Consider the following 23,962-nt stretch of genomic DNA (forward strand, 5'->3'; position numbering starts at 1 on the left):
CCTGAGGGCTAGGCGCTGGGTGCCTTCCTGCCAGCACGTCCAGCTGGGGCGCCCATGGGCGAGGCCAGTGTCTCTGCTGCTGACCACGGCTCACTGAGGAAGGGGAGAGGTCGGTTGTCAGCAGTTGCGTATGTCTGATCAAAGTGGAACAAATGGCCCTGGGAACCAAGAAGACGGCTGGGGAGCCTGACCTGGTCTTGGGGAGATACTTGGGCATCTCCTTCGGACCGTTGGGGAGGTGTCCAGCCGTCCCTGCACACCTGCCCTGTGTGTGTGCGTGTTGTCTCCTTCCCTCCTGAGAGCTGCTGTGTCGTTGGAAAGCAGACACAGCTCAGACACAGAGGACAGACTGCCCGAGTGAGCAGGTGCCAGGATGTGTGGGGACCCAGATTCCCGCCTCCCAGTTAAACCTGCACAGTGTCGACACAGGGAACCGCCCTCCCCCGTGGCCTGTGTCTCCGCGGCGACACTGAACTGGGTGTGATGCGCGGGGGCGTTCCTGATGGGGGAGACGGTGCCCCTGCAGTTGGGGAATGAATATATACACACACACACACACACATATATATATATATATATATAAAATTCCATTTCTATTCTTTTATTGTTAAATGGACCTTATAACTTCAGAACCAGCTAAGGGTCTCTGACAGTCATAGTCTGAGGAATAAGAAGTCCAGTGATAACGGGGACCATCTCCTGGTGTTTCCTCCCTAATTTGATGCTTCAGACACTGAGGCCAACTTAAGGCCTCCGACTTTGCCACTTGGATCGCCACGTGGATGAGTCATCTCACACGCCCCTCGCTCTTAGAGGCGTAAAAAGGAGCTACTTCTGTCTGAGAAAGTGTCTCTGTTGCCTTTTCTTATTGCAGAAACTTGCATGGCCCTGGTAGAGAATTGAAACGGGACCAAAATCAGTAAAAGAGAAAAAGAACATCGCTCTGCCTCCTCTTCCTCCTCAGAGGTCGCCGCTGCTGTCAGGTGACTTGCGGACCACGCAGACCACCTTCCGTGCACTTGTTTACAGGCCGCGTCTCCGCTTCGTGACCTGCTGTTCAGCTGTGGGCCGAGGCACACGCTCTGTAGCCCAGTCTTCAGGCTCGGCGTGTGGCACTTAACCTTCTGGGGCTCGTCCCTGCCCAGGCAGGTTTTGTTCAGGGTGTCCTGTTTTGTCGGGGTGCAGCCTGCACCCCGTTACTGCAGTGTCCATGCTGTGTGCATCTGAGCTGCCGGGGGCAGAGGGTCAGCTGCGTGGGGGCCCCTCCCTGGGGAAGGAGAGATGGAAGGTGAGGTGCGCGTGTATGCGCAGGACCCTGGGCGCCGAGCCCAGGGAGCGTGGAGAGGGGCAGGGAGGCAGCTGTCCCCCGGGGCCTCCGTGAACCGGGGCCTGAGGCAGCTTCCTGCAGAGACACTGTGCCGCTTGTCGGGCCAGGTGCCGGTGATGGCTGTGACCGTCGCCAGACCCTCTGCTGTGGACTTCAGGTCTTAATCCCTTTCTGTGTACCCACTGGGGTTTCTTTCATGCCGAGGACAGGGGAGAGACGGGTGGAGACGGTGCATGCGTGGGAGGGGGGCCAGGACTGGCAACGTGGTGACGGGCACTGCCTGACCAGTGGGGAGGGAGTTTTTGTTAGTTTTTTTGGCAATTTTTTTGTTTTGTTTGCCAATTTTTAATCCATGGCTCGTGAGCAGTATTGACCCCGAATGTCAGTGACAGGGGCCTGGAAGTCCCAGCAGGTCCTGGAGGGCACGGGGGACACAGGTGTGATGATGGGGACAGGCCCTCATCAGGCACTTGGCCGCCTGCGTCGTCATCTCTTGGACGTGAGGCCCCAGACGAAGCCCATAAGGAGGAGACATGGAGCCCTGTTTGCCAGCAGACTCCGCAGACCTTCTGCCAGGACGGTGATTAGATTTGCTGGACATTACATCCTAATGGGCGGTATTTATTTTAATCATGTAACGCAGCCGCAAAATTGGTGGTGGCACCGTGAAATCACTGCCCATTTCCTGTGCAAGGGCTGCAGACCTCTTTGTGGGGGAAAAATAGATCATTCATGCTAACTGACCATGAGCCCTGTTCCCACCTTATAAAGAGAAAGATCCCAACTCTTTTGGTTTTGACTTGCTTTTATCTGCCTTAAGTCGAGGGTCACATTCGCCGAAGGCCATGTCAGGGAACCAGGGTCTCTGACCCCTCCCTTCTGGTCAGCACGGGCCATTAAGTTGAGAGAGGCGTGGCTGCTGCACGCCCCAGCCAGCCGGGGTCTGCTTGGAAGGGTGTTCCCAAAAGAGAAGATTCTAGGGTGTGAGGCCCAAAGAGGCATGTGACTTGCAGGAAGTGGCCCAGGGTTCGGTGCAGCATGCGGATTTGAAGCAAGAATTCTCACCTCCGCCCAGGGACGTGCTGGTTGTTAACTGTCTCCTGTTTGATGTGTTTAGTCAGTCCTCAGGAAGCCCCTCCAGGAGCAGTGGGCCACGTGAGTCCCCACGCACCCCATGACTCCTTCAGTCCAGGTAGAGTGATGTTTCTCTGTTGGCGATGGATGGGCTGGGGTGACAGACACGGAGTGGACTCTGGGCCCTGCTGGTCCCACTGCCTCCACTCCTCCGCCAACCTTACAGGTTTTTTGGCCAAACTGCAGGGGCAGTAGGGGAAGACAATTCTGCTTGCTTACCCTGGAGTAACCTTCTGGATTCATCGTCATCTATTACCAAGCCATCTCTTAGGATAAACATTAATTGCACCGTGAATTAAAAAATATTGCTGACTGTTCACCATTGTTTATGAAATTAAAATTGTCAGGCCCCATTATATCCAGCTAAGGCAGACAGAAATGCAGCATGTGAACTGCAAATACCTGAGCTGGCTCTGTTTTTTTCAGAATCGATTTCAACCAGGAGGATTTTCTTGTTTGTTTCCAGCTTTGTCTTAACTTTCACTCACAGTGGTTGTTGCTCATCTGCAGCATCTAAGCAGCATTGTAGAAATTAACCTTTTTTTAAAAGAAACTTGAAGTATGGTCGATTTACAATATTGTGTTAATTTATTTTAACTGAAGTATAGTCAATTTGAAATTACCTTTTAATGTATGTATGTGCCTGCTCAAGCTTCAGTAAGGAAAACGGCTGCACCCCGTCTCAGAAAAATGGCCGTGGATTTAACCTCTGATTTTATTTTTTCTGGCCATTTCTGACTCAGACCTTTACATAAAATATCTTTATTTTGACATTCATTTTCAAAGACTGCAGTTTCATTGGGTATTGAAATAAGGACACATTATTTTGTTTTGTTTTGTTTTTTCTGTTCACAATTTTAAATCTTACAAAATGTAGGTTTCTGACTTTGTTCTGAGATGACAATGTTTTACTGCGGCTTAAAAGTGCTGGGAGCCCCTGACAGGAGGCTGTGTGTCCTTGGCAGTGACCTGGCATTTCAGTGATGGGGCCACGGCTCCCTGTGTTCCTGGGGTCTTTGTCTCAGGGACACTTCATTCCAGCAGCCCAGTGTGGCAGCCACTGTTCCTGTTGAACAATTAGTAATCATACCAGCCATCATTTCAAAGTTCTTATTAATCTTCTGACTTATAGAAGCTGTCACCCAAGCCACAAGTCCCCATGACGTACAGGTTGAACACCCCTCCTCTATGCTAAGACCCTGGCATGGGTCTTTATCAAGCCCCTGTGGGCAGCTCTTGGGAGAACAGAGAGGAGCTTGAGGGAGGCCTGGCCCAGGTGGCCTGGACCACGTGGGCATCAGACAGCCCCTGTCCCTGGGCTCCTGCAAGAAGGAAGCAGAGGGCTCTGGTTAGGCCAGGCATCCCAAGACTTCAAACTCAAGCCTGTGTCCTTGGCCCCTGTATCTTTCTTTCCTTCCTCTGGTGGGAGGGGTGCCAGGTGTCACTGCCAGGGTGTGGGGACAGTGGGCAGCTTGAGCTGAGCTGGTTCAGGGCAGGACCCAGCAGTGTCTTTGGCTACGGTTGTTTTGCGTAGAAAACTGAAATATAAAACAAGAAGGTTTTGGACAGCAGCGGTTGGTTTGGTGGGAAATTGGAGCTGACCTTCCGTAACATTGTAGCTTGGGACCCTGATACAGATTTAAAGTTGAATGTACTTTTTTTTTTCCCCAAAAAAGTTTGGCAGCCCTCTTGAATTCCCACTGGTTCCATGGCACCTCCACACACTTGGTCTTTCTTTCTGAGACCCTAGAACATTTCATAGCCAAAATTTACTCTTTATAGAGTCATTAAGTGACTGTCCCAAAAGCGTACCGCCGTGTCCACATTGCATTCTGTGACTGTAAGGGTTAATGTAATTCAGAGCACAAATTCCCAAACGGTTTTCAACTAATGATGGTGCTTTAACACATGCAGGGGTGCGTGTTCCAGCTCCACGGACCTCAGTGAGGGACCAGGCTATGTGAGGACTGCCTTTCCTCCGCAGTGATGGGGGCTTAACTCGCTCCCAAGCTGCAAGGTTTGGGAGGCAAAACCGGAAGTGAGCCCCCCCCTCCCCCCATGAAATAAGGAAGCAGCCAGAGGTGATGCTTCGCCAGAAGCGCCCAGGGAGCAGAAGGCCTGGATGGTGGTTCTTCTGCAGACTTTGGGGCTGCGGGAAGGCCCTTGGTTTCAGCGTGGAGACAGGCCTGTTGTCTGTCTGCGTAGACATGTGTGCTGACTCTTGGGTTAACACGGGCTAGGGCCACAGGGTTATCCTGCTGGGCCATCCAAAGTTTGCCCTCAAAAGACGTTTGCAGCAAAACCCATGGTCGCCCTGGATTCAGAGCAGCGCAGCAGAGACCGGGTGGGATCAGGTCGCCGGTTTGGGATTGTTGTCTTACTTGTGAATAAAACATTCCGAAGCCGCGTCAGCTAAGGAAACACACATCCTTCTGAAGGAAACACACAACCCAGACCTGCCAGGGCTGTGCGGAACGGTCCTCGGTAGGTGGTTCTGCGCCGCTCCAGGCCGCGGGTGGGCATCAGCTTATGTATTTGAAGGAGAAAAGGAACGTTTTCTTCCTCTCTGCTCTCAGATTTGCACACCCACTACTTTCCTTATCCTCAGACACAAATCTGAAAGTGTTCTTCACGTGCCCAGCACAGCGGTGGTGTTCTTGGAGAGTTCTGGAACGAGGTGCTTTGTGGGGCATGTAGGAGCGCTGTGGGGGAAGCCGTGGGGAAGGGAGGCCTCCCTCTTCTGAGGACATGAAAGCGTGCGGGTCCTCTCGAGCTGGGGCTTGGGGGCTCCTCAGGAGAGAGAGGATCCCCTTAGAGTCTGGTCATGTTGAGAGTCTGGTTCACATCACAGCTCAGAGGGAGGAAGACGGTTGAGAACGGTTTGGCTGTGCCTGCGGTGAGGGGGTTGGGGCATCTTGGCGGTCCAGCACATGTCACCCTGCCCTGGGGGGTGCCCCATGAGTAGGGGTTGGATGCTATTGGGGAATGAGGGTGGCGGGGTGGGACATTGTCTGGTTTGAGGACCTTTCAGGCCACCAGAAGGCAACCCAAACTTCCAGGGGAGCCTAGGATGCATCTGGGATCCCAAGAGTTTATGGTTTATTCCATTTATTATAGAGACTCAAGGATCCTCAAGTAAGAAATCAAATCACCCCATGGAAAACCGTGCCAGTGGGCGTCTGTTAAATTCTCCACTTGAGAGTCATCAGCGGATCCTGCATTAACTGCTGTGCAGTGTGGCTCGTTCCCGCTGCACTGAGATGGGTTTATTTTATTAAGGACGTGCGTTTCCCGTCTCAGCACAGAAGTGATGCCACACGAGAGCCCTCGTCTCTCCCCCAGCGCTCCTGTTCTGTGTGGGCGTGCTCGCTGCTCCCCCTTGGTGTATCCATTTATATTTTGGGGTTATAAATGCTTTAAAGTAAAAATAAATGCTCCTTCACTTTTCCGTGGCCAGAAATAATACTTGAAAAAGGATCATTGTGAAATGTAATGTTTCAAACAAACTTCTCAATCCCTGAGATACTGTGATGTTTTTAAAAATTCACCTGTGCTGGCAGGTTTCTGTTCTGTGGTCTTGAATGTAATTGCAGGAGGTTTGCTGGAACCTGTATTTGCGGTCACTGGATCCAAACGGGGTGGAGGGAGGGAGGACTGACCTTAATGTGCATGCTGTGGCTGCATGCTGTGCTTCTCTGCAGCTCTCTTGGGGAGTGAATCCGGGAGCCAAAGGATGGCTGGTTTAATATCCTTGAAGATGAGTTTTTGGCTGTCTTGTCTGATGAGTCCTGGGACCCCGAGGGAAGGACATGGTGCCGGCTCTGGGGGCGGGAGCCTGTGTCACAGCCAGGCGGGCCCTCCCTGGTCCTTAGGTAGCTGGGTCCTTGCCGCTGCTGCGGTGGGGACCCGGGAGGTGGGGCTTCGCCGTCTCAGTCCGTCTAGTGAGAGATCTCTTGCTTTATCGTAGCCTGCTTGCTCCGTCCCTTAGATTGTGTTGTTTTTGCTGAGAGAGAATGGATGGAGGTATTTTCAGGTTTATGTTAAACTCTGCAGAATTTCTGACGTATGTTAGTGTTCACGCCATGTGGGTACAGTTTTCCCCGTGCGCTCTCTCACACTGGGGTGGACCGTGTGAACTGGCTGCTGCTCGGCCACTCGTGACCTCCAGCGTGGCAGTTCCACATGGTTCCACGTAGTATGAATTGGCTCGGGATTGAAACTAACCGGCAGTACCTTTTACCTGGTTTTCCTGGCTTGCCTTGAACCATGGTAGCCGATAACTGCAGTTGGATTGCTTGATGAGGGTTTTACGAGCCACGTGCTTTTCAGGCTCACGTGTGACCTGCTGTCACTTGTGGCCCCAACAAGGCAGTGAACTCAGGTGGTCTGCGTCCACCCCCGTGGCTGTGAGACCCAGGACATGGGGTGCTAGAAGCCCCAGAGGCCATAGGAGGGCTTCCATGGGGTGGGGGGCCTTTGATAGGAGAGGGGTTACGTTACGTCGTCTCTGAGTGGGAAGGAAAGACTCCTGTTTCACCAGTGAGGAAACTGCCAGGCTTGGAAGTACCCGAGAGGTTGAGGTCACCATCAGCCCGTAGCTCCTGGCCTCTCCCACCAAGTTCCTTGCTTCTCCTCTGTGTCTCCCTGTCCTGTGCAGTCCTGGACATTAGGACAGGTGAGGCCAGGTGGGAGAAGCAGGGCTCTCACAATGTGTGGTCTGAAATCGTGATGCTGGACTTTGCTAAGGAGTTTGCAACATCTGCTTAGTAAAGTTTGCAAAGCTGAAGGAGTGTGAGTCAAGTCCCATGGGGAGCTTGTGAGAAATGCAGGTTCTCATGTTCTAATGGGATGAGCCTGCCATTGCTCACCTGTTGCCAGTTTGGCCAAGTGTCCCAGGTGAGTCTGAGGCCAGGTTGGGCGGGGAGCACACCAAGAGGAACACAGCAGGGAATGCGGGAGGGCTTGGCCCGAGGGACCTTTCACAAGGGACCCATGGAGTGGTGACAGCTGTCGCGCTGCTGGTGCCGTATTGAGTGGGCCTGGGGCACCGCAGTGCTCAGGGGACGGTCATCAGTGTCTCAGGTTCAGCCCTGCATCTCCAACTTGTGAGTCAGCACGATGCGCTGTCTTCTGTTGGCTCTCCGTGCTTCATTCATTCGGCACGCATGGAGTTGTTACTCTTTGTGTAGACAGTGTACGGAGGGCGGTTTTACTCCTAAGCTTTTTTTTTTTTAATCACTGAAATCATTTGTCTCCAAACCAGAGTAACTGGTAGAAAAATTACCTTGTTTGCCTGCATTGCAGAGATTTGATTGCATTTTGTAAAGACTCGTGCCTTCATTCATTATCATTTCTATGCTCTTGAAGGGTCTTTCACTCTGTTGTTTGGGGAGGGGGTGTCTTGGTGTCCAGGGGAGGGGTGGAGGCGGGAGGACAAGGAGAAAATAAAACACATCCCTTTCTTTTGTAATTTTAGTCTTCCTCCCGGATACGCCAGTAAGATCATCCTTCACAGTCATCTTTGTGCCGGTCGGTTGCTCTGTTTGTTCTTGCACGGTGCTCGTTTTTAGCATGAAGTGCACAAGAAAGAAGTCAAACTACAGCTTTGATGCTGTTCTGCGTGTTGGGGTGTCCCTGTGTGTCCCGGCTCAGCGGAAATGGACGTAGGGAAGGGGTGATTTCCCTGGCTGCTCTTAACCCAGCATTCCTGGTTATTGTTGGAACCAAAAGGTGAATGTGGTCTGTAGCCATCTTTATGCCCTGCAATTAAATAAATGTCGAGATGTTGCAGGAGAATTCTGACGGGCAGGAGTCTTTTTTTTCCTTTAAGCTACTTGGCAAAAAATCCTATCAGTTTTAAGACTTGAATTTCTGGCTTTGATACCTCAAGTCAAGTAAAGAGAGCGGCAGGGTCGGTGCTGTAACGGCACCACTAACGCAGCAGCACGGAGGGACAGACGGGCCTGCGGTCAAAGTGAGCGACTCCGAGCTCGTCTGTGCGCTGGGCCGTTTCTTCACCTGTGTTCTTGTACTTGGGGATTAGGTGATTCGTCCGTGATCCCGGATGGAAGGCAAAGAGCTAATCAGGCAGCTGGGAATCAGGCCTGCATGCTCGCCCACCCACACCCCATTGTGTTCTCTCTGGTCCAAGAGGGTTGGTTAAAAAAGGGGACGTTCATGGCTTTCAAGTTGGAGCGCCTGTTTTTTTTTCTGTTTTGGGGGTGGGGGGAGGTTATTCACTTATTTTTAATGGAGGTGCTGGGGATTGAACCCAGGGCCTTGTGCATGCAAGGCATGCGCTCTACCCCTGAGCCCCCCAGTGCCTATTTTGTGTGTGGTGTAATGAGGGCCTTACCTTTCCTGCTTAGTGTGCATTTCTGTACATGAATAATTTTGAAAACAGAGCCGAGTCCCTCAGTTACTAGCAGGCAGAGGATGGAGGAAGTCTGCAGTCAGGGCGAATTCTAAGCAGGCCCCGCGCGGGGAGGCAGCACAGCTCTCCCGGGCCTGGGAATGAGGATAAGCAGCTGAGAAGCTTTGTCACTGGGTCTATGTTTTGTTTCCTCTGCAGCTCCCTGCCCCAGATGGTCTGCTCTCCTCTCTGTCCATGTCAGCGGGTGTTTGTCTTTCTTGGGGTCCTGTGCCTCGTCCTTGTCCCTGAGGGGAGGCAGGCTGGGGCCAGAGGTGACCCTGGAAGGGGAGGTTCCGGAAAGAAGGCCTCAGGGGCCCCAGTGGCTCAGAAAAGCAGCTTCTCTGCTGGGGAGAGGGGCTTTTCTCCGCAATAAGCCTTCAGCCTTTTGTAGCTGTGTCTCTTTCAAAAGAACAGGGAAGGGACGCTGGGCTGTCTGGGGGCAAGCGCTTAAGACGCTTTCCGGAGCCCCGCCGAGGATTTATCTGTGTGTGTCCTCTGGGGAGAGAGGGTTCAGTCTGCTTCAGAGACGGCAAGACGCATGCGATTGTATTGGGATCCAGGATGGCTGGGGATAGGGGCTGCTGCAGAGTCCACGCTCCCTCCACAGATGTGGACGGAAGCTTGGACGGAGGCTTTTATTTACGTTTCCCGGTTGTCCGAGCCGTCTGTGGCGGGCTGTCTTCTTGCTGAGGCCCTGCAGGTGCAGGGGTGCGTGTGGGCGTGGGAAATAGCAGCCACTGGGGGTGGAGGAGGGGGGAGCCCGGCCCTAAGGGTCTCAGGTTTCTCCTGCATCACGTGTTCAGATTTCCTAAGAAAGGCCCGAGTCACAGTGGCCACTCGGAAGGAAGCGCAGGCATTTCTGGGAGGCTAAGGAGAGCCGACCACGCCGCAGGGGTCCGGGCGTGCGGGTCCAGGCCAGAGTGCGAGCCCTTTGTTAAGGTGGCTGTTGGGGCGGGGGCTGGCTGGCATCAGAAGGAGCCGAGGCTGACTTGTCACTTTTGGGGTCTCCCCTGGGCCAGGCAGCACCAGGAACTGGCTCTCGAGCAGTGTCTTTGCTTGTGCGCTGGGTGCGTAACCGTGTTTATTACTCAGGGACCCGCGTGGTCAGCTGTGTCAGGAACAAGAGGAATAAATACAGTGTTGTGTTGTAAGTACGCTCTGTCTCCCCCGACCTGCGCTCACTCATCACTGCATCGGGGGGGTCCAGGCTCAGCACCCCCCTTACTTTGTATGTTTTAAAAGACTATTTAAACTAAGGAAAGTTGCTGGTTAAGAAAAAAATACAAGTAAAGACAAACTGCTGAAGGCACCGTAAATGGATGGCCCAGATGGTTTGAATTTCATTTTTCTTGTGGCTCAGCAGTAATTGTCCGAACTCCAAGCACCTTTCCCTTTGAAAGTGTGAATCTGGCGGCTTCCTCTTCGCCCAGCATCATGACAGCAGTCTGTCATGTGTGGGACGGTTCGTTTCACACTCTGAGCATCACTGGACTGTATCCTAATATAGGGTTAAGCTGAGAAAGAATTCTCCCGGCATCCACATTGAGTTATTTAGAGTTCCCTTTCTTGAGACTTGTAACGTGTGCCGTGCGTGTGACCTGTAGGCGTACCGGTCTGACGGCAGGGAGTTGGTGTCTTTTTCTTCAACTTCAGATACTTTGGTCTTCAACTCAGAATAACTAGGCTGAGAATTTCTGTTTAAAATTCGTACCCCACCCCCACCCCAGTAATTTCGGTTTCCTGCTCCTTCCTGTAACCACCCGCTGGTGTCCTCAGGCCTGTCACCTGCAGGACTGCTTTCTTGCTCTTACTGCCTTCAGATTTCTGTTCCAAAGAAGCGAATGGTTTAGGTTTTCCTCCTGATAAACATTCCCGGTTACTTCATGTTCCCTAATCTTGGCGTTTGTTGAGAGTCTCTTTTCAATATTGTGATTTAAATTTAAAAGATAAGGTGCCACCTGAAGGGGAGCCCTGTGAATGATAAGAAATGATTAACTGTCTTCTTTTCCTAAACTGCGCCGTGTCGGGTACTTGCTGCAGGTGCCCTGCAGCCTGGGGTCTCGCCGGCCTCCAGCAATGATAGCCCACTGAGCCTCTGTCCGCGACAGGCTAGAAGTTGTCAGTCAGGGGCACTGGCTGGGTTTTACTCTAAATTCAGATTCAGCAGCACTTCCACGGGTGCATGGGAGCGCGTTTTATGGTACTGTTCTACCCCACGTGGGAGCACGGAGCGGCCTCTTCTGAACTGAGACACATCTTCAGGACTTCGGGTTCCAGCTGCTCTGAGAAAGAACACATGTGCATACACGCAGATGCCCGGGGGTGTGGCCCCAAAGCGCAGGTGTTTATGTTTCAAGTGTTGCTGCCCCGTGGAACTTGAAATAGGGCAGCTGGCTGGTCCCCACCCCGCTTGCCCCACTAGGACCTCCCCTGCAGGGGCCACGCCGTCCTCTCTCAGCCCCCGTTTACTGAGTCCAGCCCATGGAAAGGTCCCAGTGGAGAGGTAGCACGAGGGAGTATCTGCTAAATCTTTTGTAACTTTTCATTTATCCTCTCCTGAGGCCGCGCGTTCCATCCTGACCAGAGAATGATGAGCATTTTTAAGTAAATCTTTTAAAATTCAAGATGTGCTTTTCTGGTCATTTAAGTCAAGCATTAATTTTATGAATCTGTTCCGTTAAGCCAAGCATTAATTATATTAATTTTGTTGCCAGAGATGAACACATTCTGTTTGAGAGGAGATATATTTGCAAGTAAAAAGGCAGCACACATTGTCCCAGTGTTTATATAATTACACGTCTTTATTTAGTGGCGCTCTGCTTAATTTATAATGAGCAGTTAATATTCGTTGTGATAAACATAATCTTTTGGTGATATGTGTTTAAAAAGCAGTGCATTAGTGAATTGAGTTCATTTTAATTCCCCCTTTACCCTCTTTTGTTTTCCTATCAAGGTTATTAAAAGCTATATTTAAAAAAAATATATATATATATATTTTTTTACGATTCCAAAATATTTTTATAGGAAAAAATGTACACATAGAGAAACATCTGGAAGGATATATACCAAAATATTAACATTATCTCTGGTGGTAGAATTGCAGGTCATTAAAACTTTTTTCTTAATGATTGCTTCTATCTCCTAGTTTTTCTATTATGAACTTGTTAATAAAAAGTTATAAAATATTCTATCATTTAGGTCTTAAAGATTTTCATCTGAAATGGCTCTGAGGCATGAGATGTTGTAGATCTTTAAAGCATGTGAGGGATGTATAAAGTTTCATCCTTTTCTGTCATGACCCTGGTGTCAGTGAACATACCCAGTGACAGGTTTCAACTTATTTTGAGTTACCTTTGTAACTTCAAGATTCAGGACAAGTGTCATCTCAAAGGCATTTCCACACGTGAACACATCATACTACACAAATGACAACAGACCACACCTGGCTATTTGGAAATGAGCATGGTCTTCAGGGTTCCTGAACCCTCTGAAATTATATGTGAAATACTGTGTGGGGGCAGGCTCATGCGTGTGGGTTTTTCTGAGTTAGAGGGCTCTTAGTTTTCATTATCATCTCTAAGATAGATCCATGCCCTCCATCTTGCCAAGTTTCTTACTATGTGACAGTACCTTTCCCCAAAGAACCTGTTTTTTTTTTTTTAACATTTTTTATTGATTTATAATCATTTTACAATGTTGTGTCAAATTCCAGTGTTCAGCACAATTTTTCAGTTATTCATGGACATATACACACTCATTGTCACATTTTTTTCTCTGTGAGTTATCGTAACATTTTGTGTATATTTCCCTGTGCTATACAGTGTAGTCTATTCTACAATTTTGAAATCCCAGTCTATCCCTTCCCACCCTCCACCCCTCCACCCCCCTGATAACCACAAGTCTGTATTCTCTGTCTGTGAGTCTATTTCTGTCCTGTATTTACGCTTTGTTTTTGTTTGTTTGTTTTTGTTTTTGTTTTTTAGATTCCACATATGAGCGATCTCATATGGTATTTTTCTTTCTCTTTCTGGCTTACTTCACTTAGAATGACATTCTCCAGGGACATCCATGTTGCTGCAAATGGCATTATGTTGTCGGTTTTTATGGCTGAGTAGTATTCCATTGTATAAATATACCACATCTTCTTTATCCAGTCCCCTGTTGATGGACATTTAGGCTGTTTCCATGTTTTGGCTATTGTAAATAGTGCTGCTATGAACATTGGGGTGCAGGTGTCATCCTGAAGTAGGGTTCCTTCTGGATACAAGCCCAGGAGTGGGATTCCTGGGTCATACGGTAAGTCTATTCCTAGTCTTTCGAGGAATCTCCACACTGTTTTCCATAGTGGCTGCACCAAACTGCATTCCCACCAGCAGTGTAGGAGGGTTCCCCTTTCTCCACAGCCTCTCCAGCATTTGTCATTTGTGGATTTTTGAATGACGGCCATTCTGACTGGTGTGAGGTGGTACCTCATTGTAGTTTTGATTTGCATTTCTCTGATAATTAGTGATATTGAGCATTTTTTCATGTGCTTTTTGATCATTTGTATGTCTTCCTTGGAGAATTGCTTGTTTAGGTCTTCTGCCCATTTTTGGATTGGGTTGTTTATTTTTTTCTTATTGGGTCGTATGAGCTGCTTATATATTCTGGAGATCAAGCCTTTGTCGGTTTCACTTACAAAAATTTTCTCCCATTCCGCAGGTTTTCTTCTTGTTTTATTTCTGGTTTCCTTTGCTGTGCAGAAGCTTGTAAGTTTCATTAGGTCCCATTTGTTTATTCTTGCTTTTATTTCTTCTAGGAGAAAATTTTTGAAATGTATGTCAGATAATGTTTTGCCTATGTTTTCCTCTAGGAGGTTTATTGTATCTTGTCTTATGTTTAAGTGTTTAATCCATTTTGAGTTGATTTTTGTATATGGTGTAAGGGAGTGTTCTAGCTTCATTGTTTTACATGCTGCTGTCCAGTTTTCCCAACACCATTTGCTGAAGAGACTGTCTTTATTCCAATGTATGTTCTTGCCTCCTTTGTCAAAGATGAGTTAACCAAAAGTTTGTGGGTTCATTTCTGGGCTCTCTATTCTGTTCCATTGGTCTATATGTCTGTTTTGGTACCAATAACATGCTGTCTTGATGACTGTAGCTCTATAGTATTGTCTGAAGTCTGGGAGAGTTATTCCTCCAGCCTCTTTCTTTCTCTTCAGTAATGCTTTGGCAATTCTAGGTCTTTGATGGTTCCATATGAATTTTATTATGATTTTTTCTAGTTCTGTGAAATATGTCCTGGGTAATTGGGTAGGGATTGCATTAAATCTGTAGATTGCCTTGGGCAGTGTGACCATTTTAACAATATTGATTCTTCCAATCCAAGAGCATGGAATATCTTTCCATTTTTTAAAGTCTTCTTTAATTTCCTTCATCAATGGTTTATAGTTTTCTGTGTATAATTCTTTCACCTCCTTGGTTAGATTTATTCCCAGATATTTTATTACTTTGGGTGCTATTTTAAAGGGGATTGTTTCTTTACTTTCTTCTTCTGTTGATTTATCGTTAGTGTAAAGAAATGCAACTGATTTTTGAATGTTAATTTTGTAACCTGCTACCTTGCTGAATTCTTCAATCAGCTCTAGTAGCTTTTGTGTGGACCTTTTAGGGTTTTCTATATATAGTAACATGTCATCAGCATATAATGACACTTTTACCTCTTCTTTTCCAATTTGGATCCCTTTTATTTCTTTCTCTTGCCTGACTGCTGTGGCTAGGACTTCCAGGACTATGTTGAATAGGAGTGGTGATAGTGGGCATCCTTGTCTTGTCCCAGATTTTAGTGGGAAGCTTTTGAGTTTTTCACCGTTGAGTACTATGCTGGCTGTAGGTTTGTCATATATAGCTTTTATTATGTTGAGATATGTTCCCTCTATACCCACTTTGGCGAGAGTTTTTATCATAAATGGGTGTTGAATTTTATCAAATGCTTTTTCTGCATCGATTGAGATGATCATGTGGTTTTTGTCCTTTCTCTTGTTGATGTGATGTATTACACTGATTGATTTGCGTATGTTGAACCAGCCTTGTGTCCCCGGGATGAACCCCACTTGGTCATGATGTATAATCTTTTTTATGTGTTATTGGATTCTATTTGCTAAAATTTTGGTGAGGATTTTGGCGTCTATGCTCATCAGTGATATTGGCCTATAATTCTCTTTTTTTGTAGTGTCTTTGCCTGGTTTTGGTATCAGGGTGATGTTGGCTTCATAGAATGAGTTTGGGAGTATTCCCTCCTTTTCAATCGTCTGGAAGAGTTTGAGAAGGACTGGTATGAGTTCTTCTTTGTATGTTTGGTAGAATTCCCCAGTGAAGCCGTCCGGTCCTGGACTTTTATTTGTAGGGAGGTTTTTAATTGCTATTTCTATTTCCTTTCTAGTGATCGGATTGTTCAAGTGTTCAGATTCTTCTTGATTCAGTTTTGGTGGACAGTATGTTTCCAGAAACTTGTCCATCTCCTCTAGGTTATCCAGTTTGGTTCCATATAGTTTTTCATAATATTCTCGTATGATATTCTGTATTTCTATTTTGTTTGTTGTAATTTCTCCATTTTCCTTTCTTATTTTGCTAATTTGTGCTCTCTCCTTTTTCTTCTTTGTGAGTTTGGCCAGAGGTTTGTCGATTTTATTTACTTTTTCAAAAAACCAGCTTTTGGCTTGGTTGATTTTTTTCTATGGTCTTGTTAATCTCTATTGTATTTAATTCCTCTCTGATCTTTATTATTTCCTTCCTTCTGCTGCTTTTTGGGGCTTTTTGTTCTTCTTTTTCTAATTCATTCAGGTGGTGGGTTAAATTGTTTATTTGAGATTGTTCTTCTTTTTTGAGGAAGGCCTGTATCGCTATAAACTTCCCTCTTAGCACTGCCTTTGCTGTGTCCCATAGGTTTTGAGTGGTTGTGCTTCCATTATCATTTGTCTCAAGGTATTTTTTAATTTCAGCTTTGATTTCCTCATTGATCCATTGTTTTTTCAATAACATATTGTTTAATCTCCATGCTTTCCTTTTTTTCTCCTTTGTTTCTCTGTTGTTGATTTCCAGTTTCATGGCATTGTGGTCAGTAAAGATGCTTGAGATAATTTCTATCTTCCTAAAATTGTTGAGGTTTCTTTTGTGCCCAAGTACATGATCGATCCTGGAAAATGTTCCATGTGCACTTGAAAAGAATGTATATCCTATTTTTGGGGGGTGTAATGCTCTGAAAATATCCACCAAATCTAGTTTTTCTATTGTAGTATTTAATTTCTCTGTTGCCTTGTTTATTTTCTGTCTGGAAGATCTGTCTAGTGATGTTAATGCAGTGTTAAAATCTCCAACTATGATTGTATTCCCGTCAATATCCCCCTTTATCTCTGTTACTAATTCTTGTATGTACTTATGTGCTCCTATATTGGGTGCATATATATTAACGAGTGTAATATCCTCATCTTGTATCACTCCTTTAATCATTATAAAATGTCCTTCTTTATCTTTCTTTATGGCCTTTGTTTTCAAGTCTATTTTGTCTGAAATCAGTACTGCAACACCTGCTTTTTTGGCTTTTCCATTTGCATGGAATATCCTTTTCCATCCTTTCACTCTCAATCTATATGTGTCCTTCTCCCTAAAGTGGGTCTCTTGTATGCAGCATATTGAAGGTTCTTGCTTTATTATCCAGTCTGCCACTCTGTGTCTTTTGACTGGAGCATTTAGTCCATTAACATTTACAGTAATTAATGATAGATGTGTGTTTATTGCCATTTTGAACTTATCTTTGCAGTTGAATTGGTATATCCTCTTTGTTCCTTTCTTCTTCCTTTTGTGGTTTGGTAATTTTCCTTTGTATTATCATGGATTTTATTTAATTTTTGTGACTCCTTTGTAAATTTTTGGCTTGTGGTTACCCTTTTTTGTAAATCTATCAACCCATTACTATAACTGTTTTTATTAAACTGATAGTAACATGATCTCAAACCCATCCTACTGTTAAAAAAATTTTAAAAAGAAAGAAAAAAATATTCTGTATTTCCCTGCCTCCCTCTCCCACTCTCAGTGATTTGTATGTCTTCTTTTATAATTTCATGTTTACTTTATTTGTAATTCATGAGTTATCACCTTTCCAGTTGTGTGTTTCTCATTTCTGTAGCATCCTGCTGCTTTTCTATTTAGAATAGCCCTTTCAATATTTCTTTTAGCATGGGTTTAGTGTTGCTAAACTCCTGCAGCTTTTTTTTTGTCTGTGAAACTCTTTATTTCTCCTTCTATCCTCAAGGATAGCCTTGCTGGATAAAGGATCCTAGGCTGCATCTTTTTTTCATTCAGGGCTTTGAATATATCTTGCCACTCCCTTCTGGCCTGTAGTGTTTATGTAGAGAAATCAGCTGAGAGCCTTATGGGGGTTCCCTTGGGGGTTCCCTTGTAACTTACTCTTTGCTTTTCTCTTGCTGCGTTTAGAATCATTTCTTTATCCTTGACTCTGGCCATCTTGATTATGATATGTCTTGGTGTGGGTCTATTTGGGTTCTTCCTGTTTGGGACCCTCTGAGCTTCCTGTACTTGGGTATCTGATTCCTTCTTTAAGTTTGGGAAGTTTTCAGTCATGATTTCTTCAAAAACCTTTTCAATCCCCTTTGATCTTTCTTCTCCTTCTGGGACCCCTATTATGCGAAGATTGGGATGCTTTGTATTATCCCATAGGTCCCTTATGCTATTTTCATTATTTTTTATTTGCTTCTCTTGTAGTTCTCCTGAATGGGTGCTTTCTATTGCCCTGTCTTCTAGATCACTAATTCGTTCCTCTGCATTATCTAGTCGGCTTTGCACAGCTATTAGATCACTCCTCATCTCTGTCAATGAGTTTACCCATTCTACTTGGCTCTTCTTTATAGCTTCAATTTCATTTTTGACATATTTTATATCTCTAAACACTATCTCTTTTAATTCCTTCAGCAATTCGATCACTCCTTTTTTGAAATCTTGATCTAGTAGGCTATCGATGTCTATTTCGTTGATCTTTCTTTCAGGGGATTTCTCTTGTTCTTTTAATTGGGAAAGGTTTTTCTGCTTCTTCATCTTGCTCATACCTCTTTGGCACTGTGGTTTATGGAGTATCAGTTGTTTATTTTGGTCCTTAAGGATTTTATCTATCTGATGCCTATTTAGGAATAGAACTTAGGAAAAAAAGAAAAAAAAATAAGAGAGAGAGAGAAAGAATTTTAAAAGAAGGGAGAAAGAGGGTTTGAAAACAGTGTATAATGAATAATAGAAGAGTGAGTTGAAGCAGAGTATTAATCGGGTTGAGACGTCCTTTTGAAACCTTTACAAAAAAAGGGGGGGGGGAGATGAATAGATGTATTTGAAACCTGTGTCTAATCAATAGCAGGACATCAAAACCCAAGAGAAATAGAAATGAATTAAGAAGTAAAGATTAAGAGAGTAATAGAAAATAGAACAGGTAAAAACAGATTTAAAAAAAAAAAGGGGGGGGTGGTTTGTCGGTGTTCTCCTGGAGTCTGTGTGCTTTTAATGTGAAGTCTTTCTGCCTTCGTCCTGTTTTGGAAGCTCAGCTTGCTGTTTTCAGAGGCCCTCCGTTGGCGCCCTCTTCTGTGCTGCTCCCAGCACCTGTTGGCAAGCAGATCGCGCCTCCTCCTAACACTGGGTCAGGTGCAGCTCTCTGCTGTGGGCGGGCGGGTCGCTGCCCCTCTGGATGCCGCAGTCAGATGTTGCAGACTGGCCGGGTAGGAGGGCGGGTCGTGCCCCCTCCCAGCACCTCCGTCAGGGGCTGTGTTCCTGCCCTAAAGGCGGGGGGGCCGCTCTCGCTCTACCTGCGCCGCCGCCGGTAGCTCCGCTGCTCTGTGCGGCTTCGTGCTCCGCCCTGGTCGGCGCTCGGCGGGTGGGCTCGGGGAAGACCGAGGGACAGCGCTGTCCCTGCTCCGAGCCAAAACCCAGCTCCTTGTTTGTCTTTGTGGAGCAAGTTCTCTGAGGGACCAGGATGGAAGGATCCTATCTGACTCGGGCTGCAGGCCAGTCTCAGTCTGGCCTTTGAGGCTGCTAAGCCCTTTGGTGCGGATGCAGGTTTCGCCCCCGCCCCCGCCTGAGTGCTCAGCGCGGAGGATATGGCGGCTGTGCCTGAGCCCCGCCTCTCTTCCCCCGAAAACTTTCCGCGGGTTTTCAGAGATGGGGGTGTGCACCCTTCCCCCGAGAGCACATCAACCTTGCTGTTTTATGGAGGGCCCAGGTTGTTCTGCCCTGTGCACCCACAGCCACGGCGCGTAGCCCCTTGCGTTCCCCCGGGGCTGCCTCCGTGCAGCCACTTCCGTCCTCCGCCCGGCTTGTGCAGCCTGGCCCTGCCCGCCGCTGCCAGCCCGCGTCTCAGGCTGGGTGTCGGGGGGACGCTCTGTGCCCGTTTAACTTAGTTCTGTCAGTCAAGGGCTGCTCTGTACAGATCCGAGCCTCGGAGGCTCCCCCTCCGTCCCGCTGGCCTCTCAGTTGGAGAGGGGAGACCCAGCGAGCGAGCGCCAGTCCTCCTTTGCCGCTCCCTCCCCGCAGGACTCGTCCCGCGCTTCTTTGCCTTTTGTTCTTTCTTTTTTCCTTTTCTCCTACCAGATTTTTGGCATCTTTATCTTTTGAAGAGGGCGATGTTCTGTCGGAGTTCCACAGGTGCTCTGGTCGGCTGAGTGGGTCTGTAGATGTGGGTCTTGTGTATTTGTGGGAGAGGGTGACCTGCGAGCGTCCTTCTACTCCGCCATCTTCTCCGTCCTCTAAAATATTTTTAATGTGCCAGATGGTATGAAATTGGAATGGTAGCAAAAGGTAGCAATGGAAAGAAAGTCTCCTCAAATCTTGTCCCCAAGCCACCTGGCTTCCCAACCCTAAGTCAGCGACTGTGAAGTTCTTAGTCCCACCAGACGTGTTCTCAGCATGGGCGAGGTCATGTGCACTTCACACACTCACACAGACTTGTATCACCTACGCCAGCTTTGGGACGGCTTTGTCTTGAGGCTTTAAGCATTTTCTTGGCCACTTAGCCTTCAGTACGTGGATTATCCGGGCGTACTTAACCAGCAGTGGGTTGTTCCAAGCACAGCACCGGGCTGGCTTTTGGGGATGCCCTTGGGACGTGCATTTCGCGTGGACAGGATTGCTGTCATTTACTTCCCTGGACCATTGGGGTCACCCTGCAGGTCCTCCGAGGCCACGTGCCCGTTTTCCTGAGGGATCAGTTGACGACAGAAAATGCACGTTTTGCCACCTAATGAGTCGTGCTGTTCCTGTGCTCGGTGGTGACGTTAGCTTCCATCTGCCAAGCGCCCACCGGGCGTCCAGGCCTGTGCCCGGGCCGGCCCTGTCTGTGTCTGCAGGTCGTGTCTCTGACCTGTTAGGGTGGTGCTTGGCTGACCAAAGAGTGGGTGTTCAGGGGCAGAAAGTGATGTGCACCCCCAGTATTTGGCCCCCAACGTGCTCGATTCCATGGAGGGAGAAGCTGCTCCTGATTCTGTTTTGCGAACGGACGTCTCCTTCTGAGCTCCCGCAGGTGCGCCTCTGCCCTCTCACTCTGCCCGCTAGCCTGGTGTTCAGGTCCCCAAAGGTCCAGCACTCCTGCCGTTGAACACCGGTCCCTGCCAGCTTTCACCCAAGCTTTCGAGGTTACTCAAGGCGCCTGTCAGCCTCGCAGCATCTCCAGCTGCCCAGAGCCTCCCTCTCCTCCTTGTCCACGACCCACCCTTCCCCGGAGTCTTCCTCCCGTGCCTGCCCACCTCCCGAGCATCGTGGACCTCGCCTCTGTCTTGCAGGGCCAGCGCTGTCTGGTCCATCACGTGGCTGCTCACCCCTTCTTCCTGTCGCTGCCTCTCTTCCCCAGAGGCGTTCCTCGTCCTCCTGGGTGCCCACTCCCCCACCGTGGGACTGCAGGGGTCAGGCCCTCGCTTTGGTTCCCACACTCATTCGATGCAAACATCATGCGTCTGAAACCTGGCATTTCTTGACTTTTAGGCATTTTGTGACTTGACTTCTTGGTCATAATGTGGAGGGAAGGAATTTGGGAATTTTCAGAAAACGTATAAAAAGTGCATCTCTTTCTGGCTTACATCAGAAATTGACACGTTATACACTGACTGTGCTTCAATTTTTAAAAAAGTGAAAAAAAAAAGCGAATCTCTTTTGGAAGGAGAAGCATTCTCCCCCAGCGTGGTGGTCGCTGGGGCAGCTGTCAGGCTGGTCACGTCTGCCCGTAAGTGCATGATGTGGGTGGTGGTGCAGGGGCGCACTGTGAGAAGTGGCAAGTGGGGGACGAGGGACATCCAGGTCATTTGGGTCTTCTGGATTGGATAGGTCATCTCCCCCTGCACCCCTGGGGGTGAGAGGCAGAGATGCTGGTTAGGGGAGGCCACCGCGAGTGTGCTGGCTGGGCAGGGTCTGGGGTCTCCTCATCCTTCTGACACACCCTGAAGTATTCCAACTGGATCTTCAGCGTCTAAGATGTTTTTGAGGATCGAAACTCTGGCACAAAAAAATCTTCTAAACCATAAATGTTGTTGTAAACATTTGGATTTTCAAAATCCAACCATCATCCACTGTATCTTTGTTAGTGGGATTACAGGCAAGTGACTGTCTTAAAAAAAAACCCAGACAGTCGGAAGTTGAGTGACTGCAGGGTCAGCTCCAGGAGAGCCAGGAGCCTTCCTAGTCTCCACACTTGGCAAACATCCGGGTTCAGAAGGGTCTTAATGCCCCCGACAGGATGGGGCCTGGCGGGTGCGTTCTGGTTCCCGAGACAGAGCGCTGACTGGGAGTCGGAACAGCCACGTGAACCGGGCGTGTCTCAGCTCCTCCGGGTGGAAGTGATGCGAGGGGGTGGGTCCCTCTGGTTTGGCAGACGGCACAGTTGGGGTGTGGTGACCCGGCACTTAGGTAAGTCACAGCATCTCACCTTGTTTTACCCTCTTGTTTTACAGATGCCTTTGTGAATAGCCAGGAATGGACGTTAAGTCGATCTGTCCCGGAGCTCAAAGTGGTGAGTGGTCCTTCGGCCTTGGTGGTTGTCATTCCTCACCTGCAGGAGGCAGGGGCTGGAAGAGGAGAGGTGTGACCTGTAAGCACACGAAGCCTGCATCCCCAGGGGCCCACTCATCCCCTGGGGCCCGGAGTGGGGGCTTGCTCTGGTGGGTCCTTAAGAGGGGGCCAGGTGGGCTGTGTTTGGGGCCGGAGCCTTGAGTGTGTCTGATGGCCACAACCAGCGCCAGCCAGAGTGGCCTTGTGTGCAGGGCTGAGTCTGTCCGTCCGTCAGTCATCCTTTCTCGTATCTGAGACAGAGTCTCTCTCTCACACACACACACACACACACACACACACACATACACACACATAACCATGGCTTTACTGGTCCTTTGCAGGACTTCCGTGGAAAATTTCTGCAGTTAGCCGTCAAGCTTTGTAATTCGTCATTTTTAAAACATGTGACTGCTGACTGTCACAGAGGAGCAGCACCCAGTGAACAGAAGCTTTGTTTCTGTTATGAGCTTTAAATGCTCTTCAGTGAGACTGTTCAAAGCCCAAATATGGCTTAAATGAAAAACGACCTGGGCCGGTTGTGACACCCCTGAGCCCTCCCCGCCCCCAGTATAGAGGGAAGGATAAATGGAACTATTAAATAATCACGTTCTTTGTTATGAAATAAGTGGCATCGGAGGGAGGTGGTCGTCTGTATTTTAAACTTCTCAAGGGATGGACTCTGAGATGGAAGCAGGCAAGCCCTTCCTGTCTGGCGGCCAGCCGGCCGCTGGTGGCTCCGCCCTCCCCAGCCCCTCACCCTCAGTGTTTCCATCCCCTGCACGTGCCCTTCCTGCCGAGGTCCACCGGTTTGTGGATCCAGCCCGTCTGCCTGGGGAACCCCAGAGGCCCCTGGACGCCGGGGCCCCAACCCCAGCAGTGCTTCATGGTTGGTCCAGGGAGGGACAGGCCCTTTCTGGCTTCTCAAACTGAGATGAAGAGATTGAGCAACAAAGAAGTTCTGGATTTTGAAGAGAGTGTCTGTGACCTTTGTCGCCAAGAAAAACACGGCTTTCAGCTTAAGCAACAAGGGACAACTTGTGGGCAGGTCCTTGGACATTGGGAGGCGTGCCCCCTGCCTCCTGCCAGCGGCATCCCCTCTGCCGGGCCACCTCCGGGCTGCCTTCCCCTGTGCCTCCCACCGGCTCTGACCTTTCTCGGCAGCTCCTGCCAGCAGTTTCTTTCCTCTCGGGAGACAAAGGGTCCCACAGTCCTGGTGCCATCTCAGGAACGTGGGTTCCGCAAGGCTGGCCTCAGGACAGCGCCCCTCTGTCCTCTGTGCTCTGTCACCACCGTCCCCGGGACCCGGCCAGGAAGCACTGGCAGCGGTCCCTGCAGAGCCGGCAGGGTGCTGCTCAGTTTCCCAGGAAGACCTTCTAGTTTCAGATGCTCCTTCACGAGGCAGCCAACGCTCAGGCCCAGCGAGCGGCATGAAACCAGGGGCACAGTGTTTCAGGGATGATGACACGTCCTCTGTGTGGGGCGTGCTGTGCGTGGAGTCGGCGGGCTTAATCCCCAGGGCTGCCCAGGAGCTGGGACTGTTGTCATCCCCGTCACATGGGCGGGGGCCTGAGTCTCGGACGTGAAGAAGCCCCAGGCAGTGAGAGGCGCAGCCGGGGTTTGAGCCTGGAGCTTGTGCTTCCACGTCAGCACCACCGGCGGAACTTTCTGCAACACGGAGACGTTCTCTGTCTTCACTGTCCATGGTGACAGCCACGGACCCCCTATAGCGAGTACAAATGATGAGCTGAATTTTAAATTTTAGTTTAAGCTTAATTTAGATTAAAGTAGCCACATGAGGCCAGGGGTCACCCTTTCGACCATGTTAGAATCTGTGATCATTGAGTATCAGACCCTCTGGTCTAAACCCAATTTGGGGAGTCAGGTGCTGAGGCCACACCAGCCCATCATTGAGGATGCTTCTGCCAACCCGTTTCCTGCTGGTATTTCAAAAGCACCTTTGAAATAAGAAACACGCCTTGGAGGCGTAGGGGTGGTTTCCTTAACAGGCAGCATGGATTTATG

The 23,962-nt window shown here is 48.7% G+C and overlaps 1 protein-coding gene across 12 annotated transcripts in view; it reads left to right on the forward strand.

Moving 5' to 3' along the window:
* AGAP1 (ArfGAP with GTPase domain, ankyrin repeat and PH domain 1) overlaps positions 1–23,962 on the forward strand; it is a 520,168-nt gene that overhangs the window by 157,195 nt on the left and 339,011 nt on the right. For all 12 annotated transcript variants that reach the window (XM_032480554.1, XM_032480555.1, XM_032480556.1 and 9 more), the window contains exon 2: positions 21,844–21,902. In XM_032480554.1, the coding sequence (XP_032336445.1) occupies positions 21,844–21,902 (59 nt within the window). The remainder of the gene's footprint in view (positions 1–21,843; positions 21,903–23,962) is intronic.

Source organism: Camelus ferus, chromosome 5, assembly GCF_009834535.1.
Source record: "Camelus ferus isolate YT-003-E chromosome 5, BCGSAC_Cfer_1.0, whole genome shotgun sequence".
NCBI lineage: Eukaryota > Metazoa > Chordata > Mammalia > Artiodactyla > Camelidae > Camelus > Camelus ferus.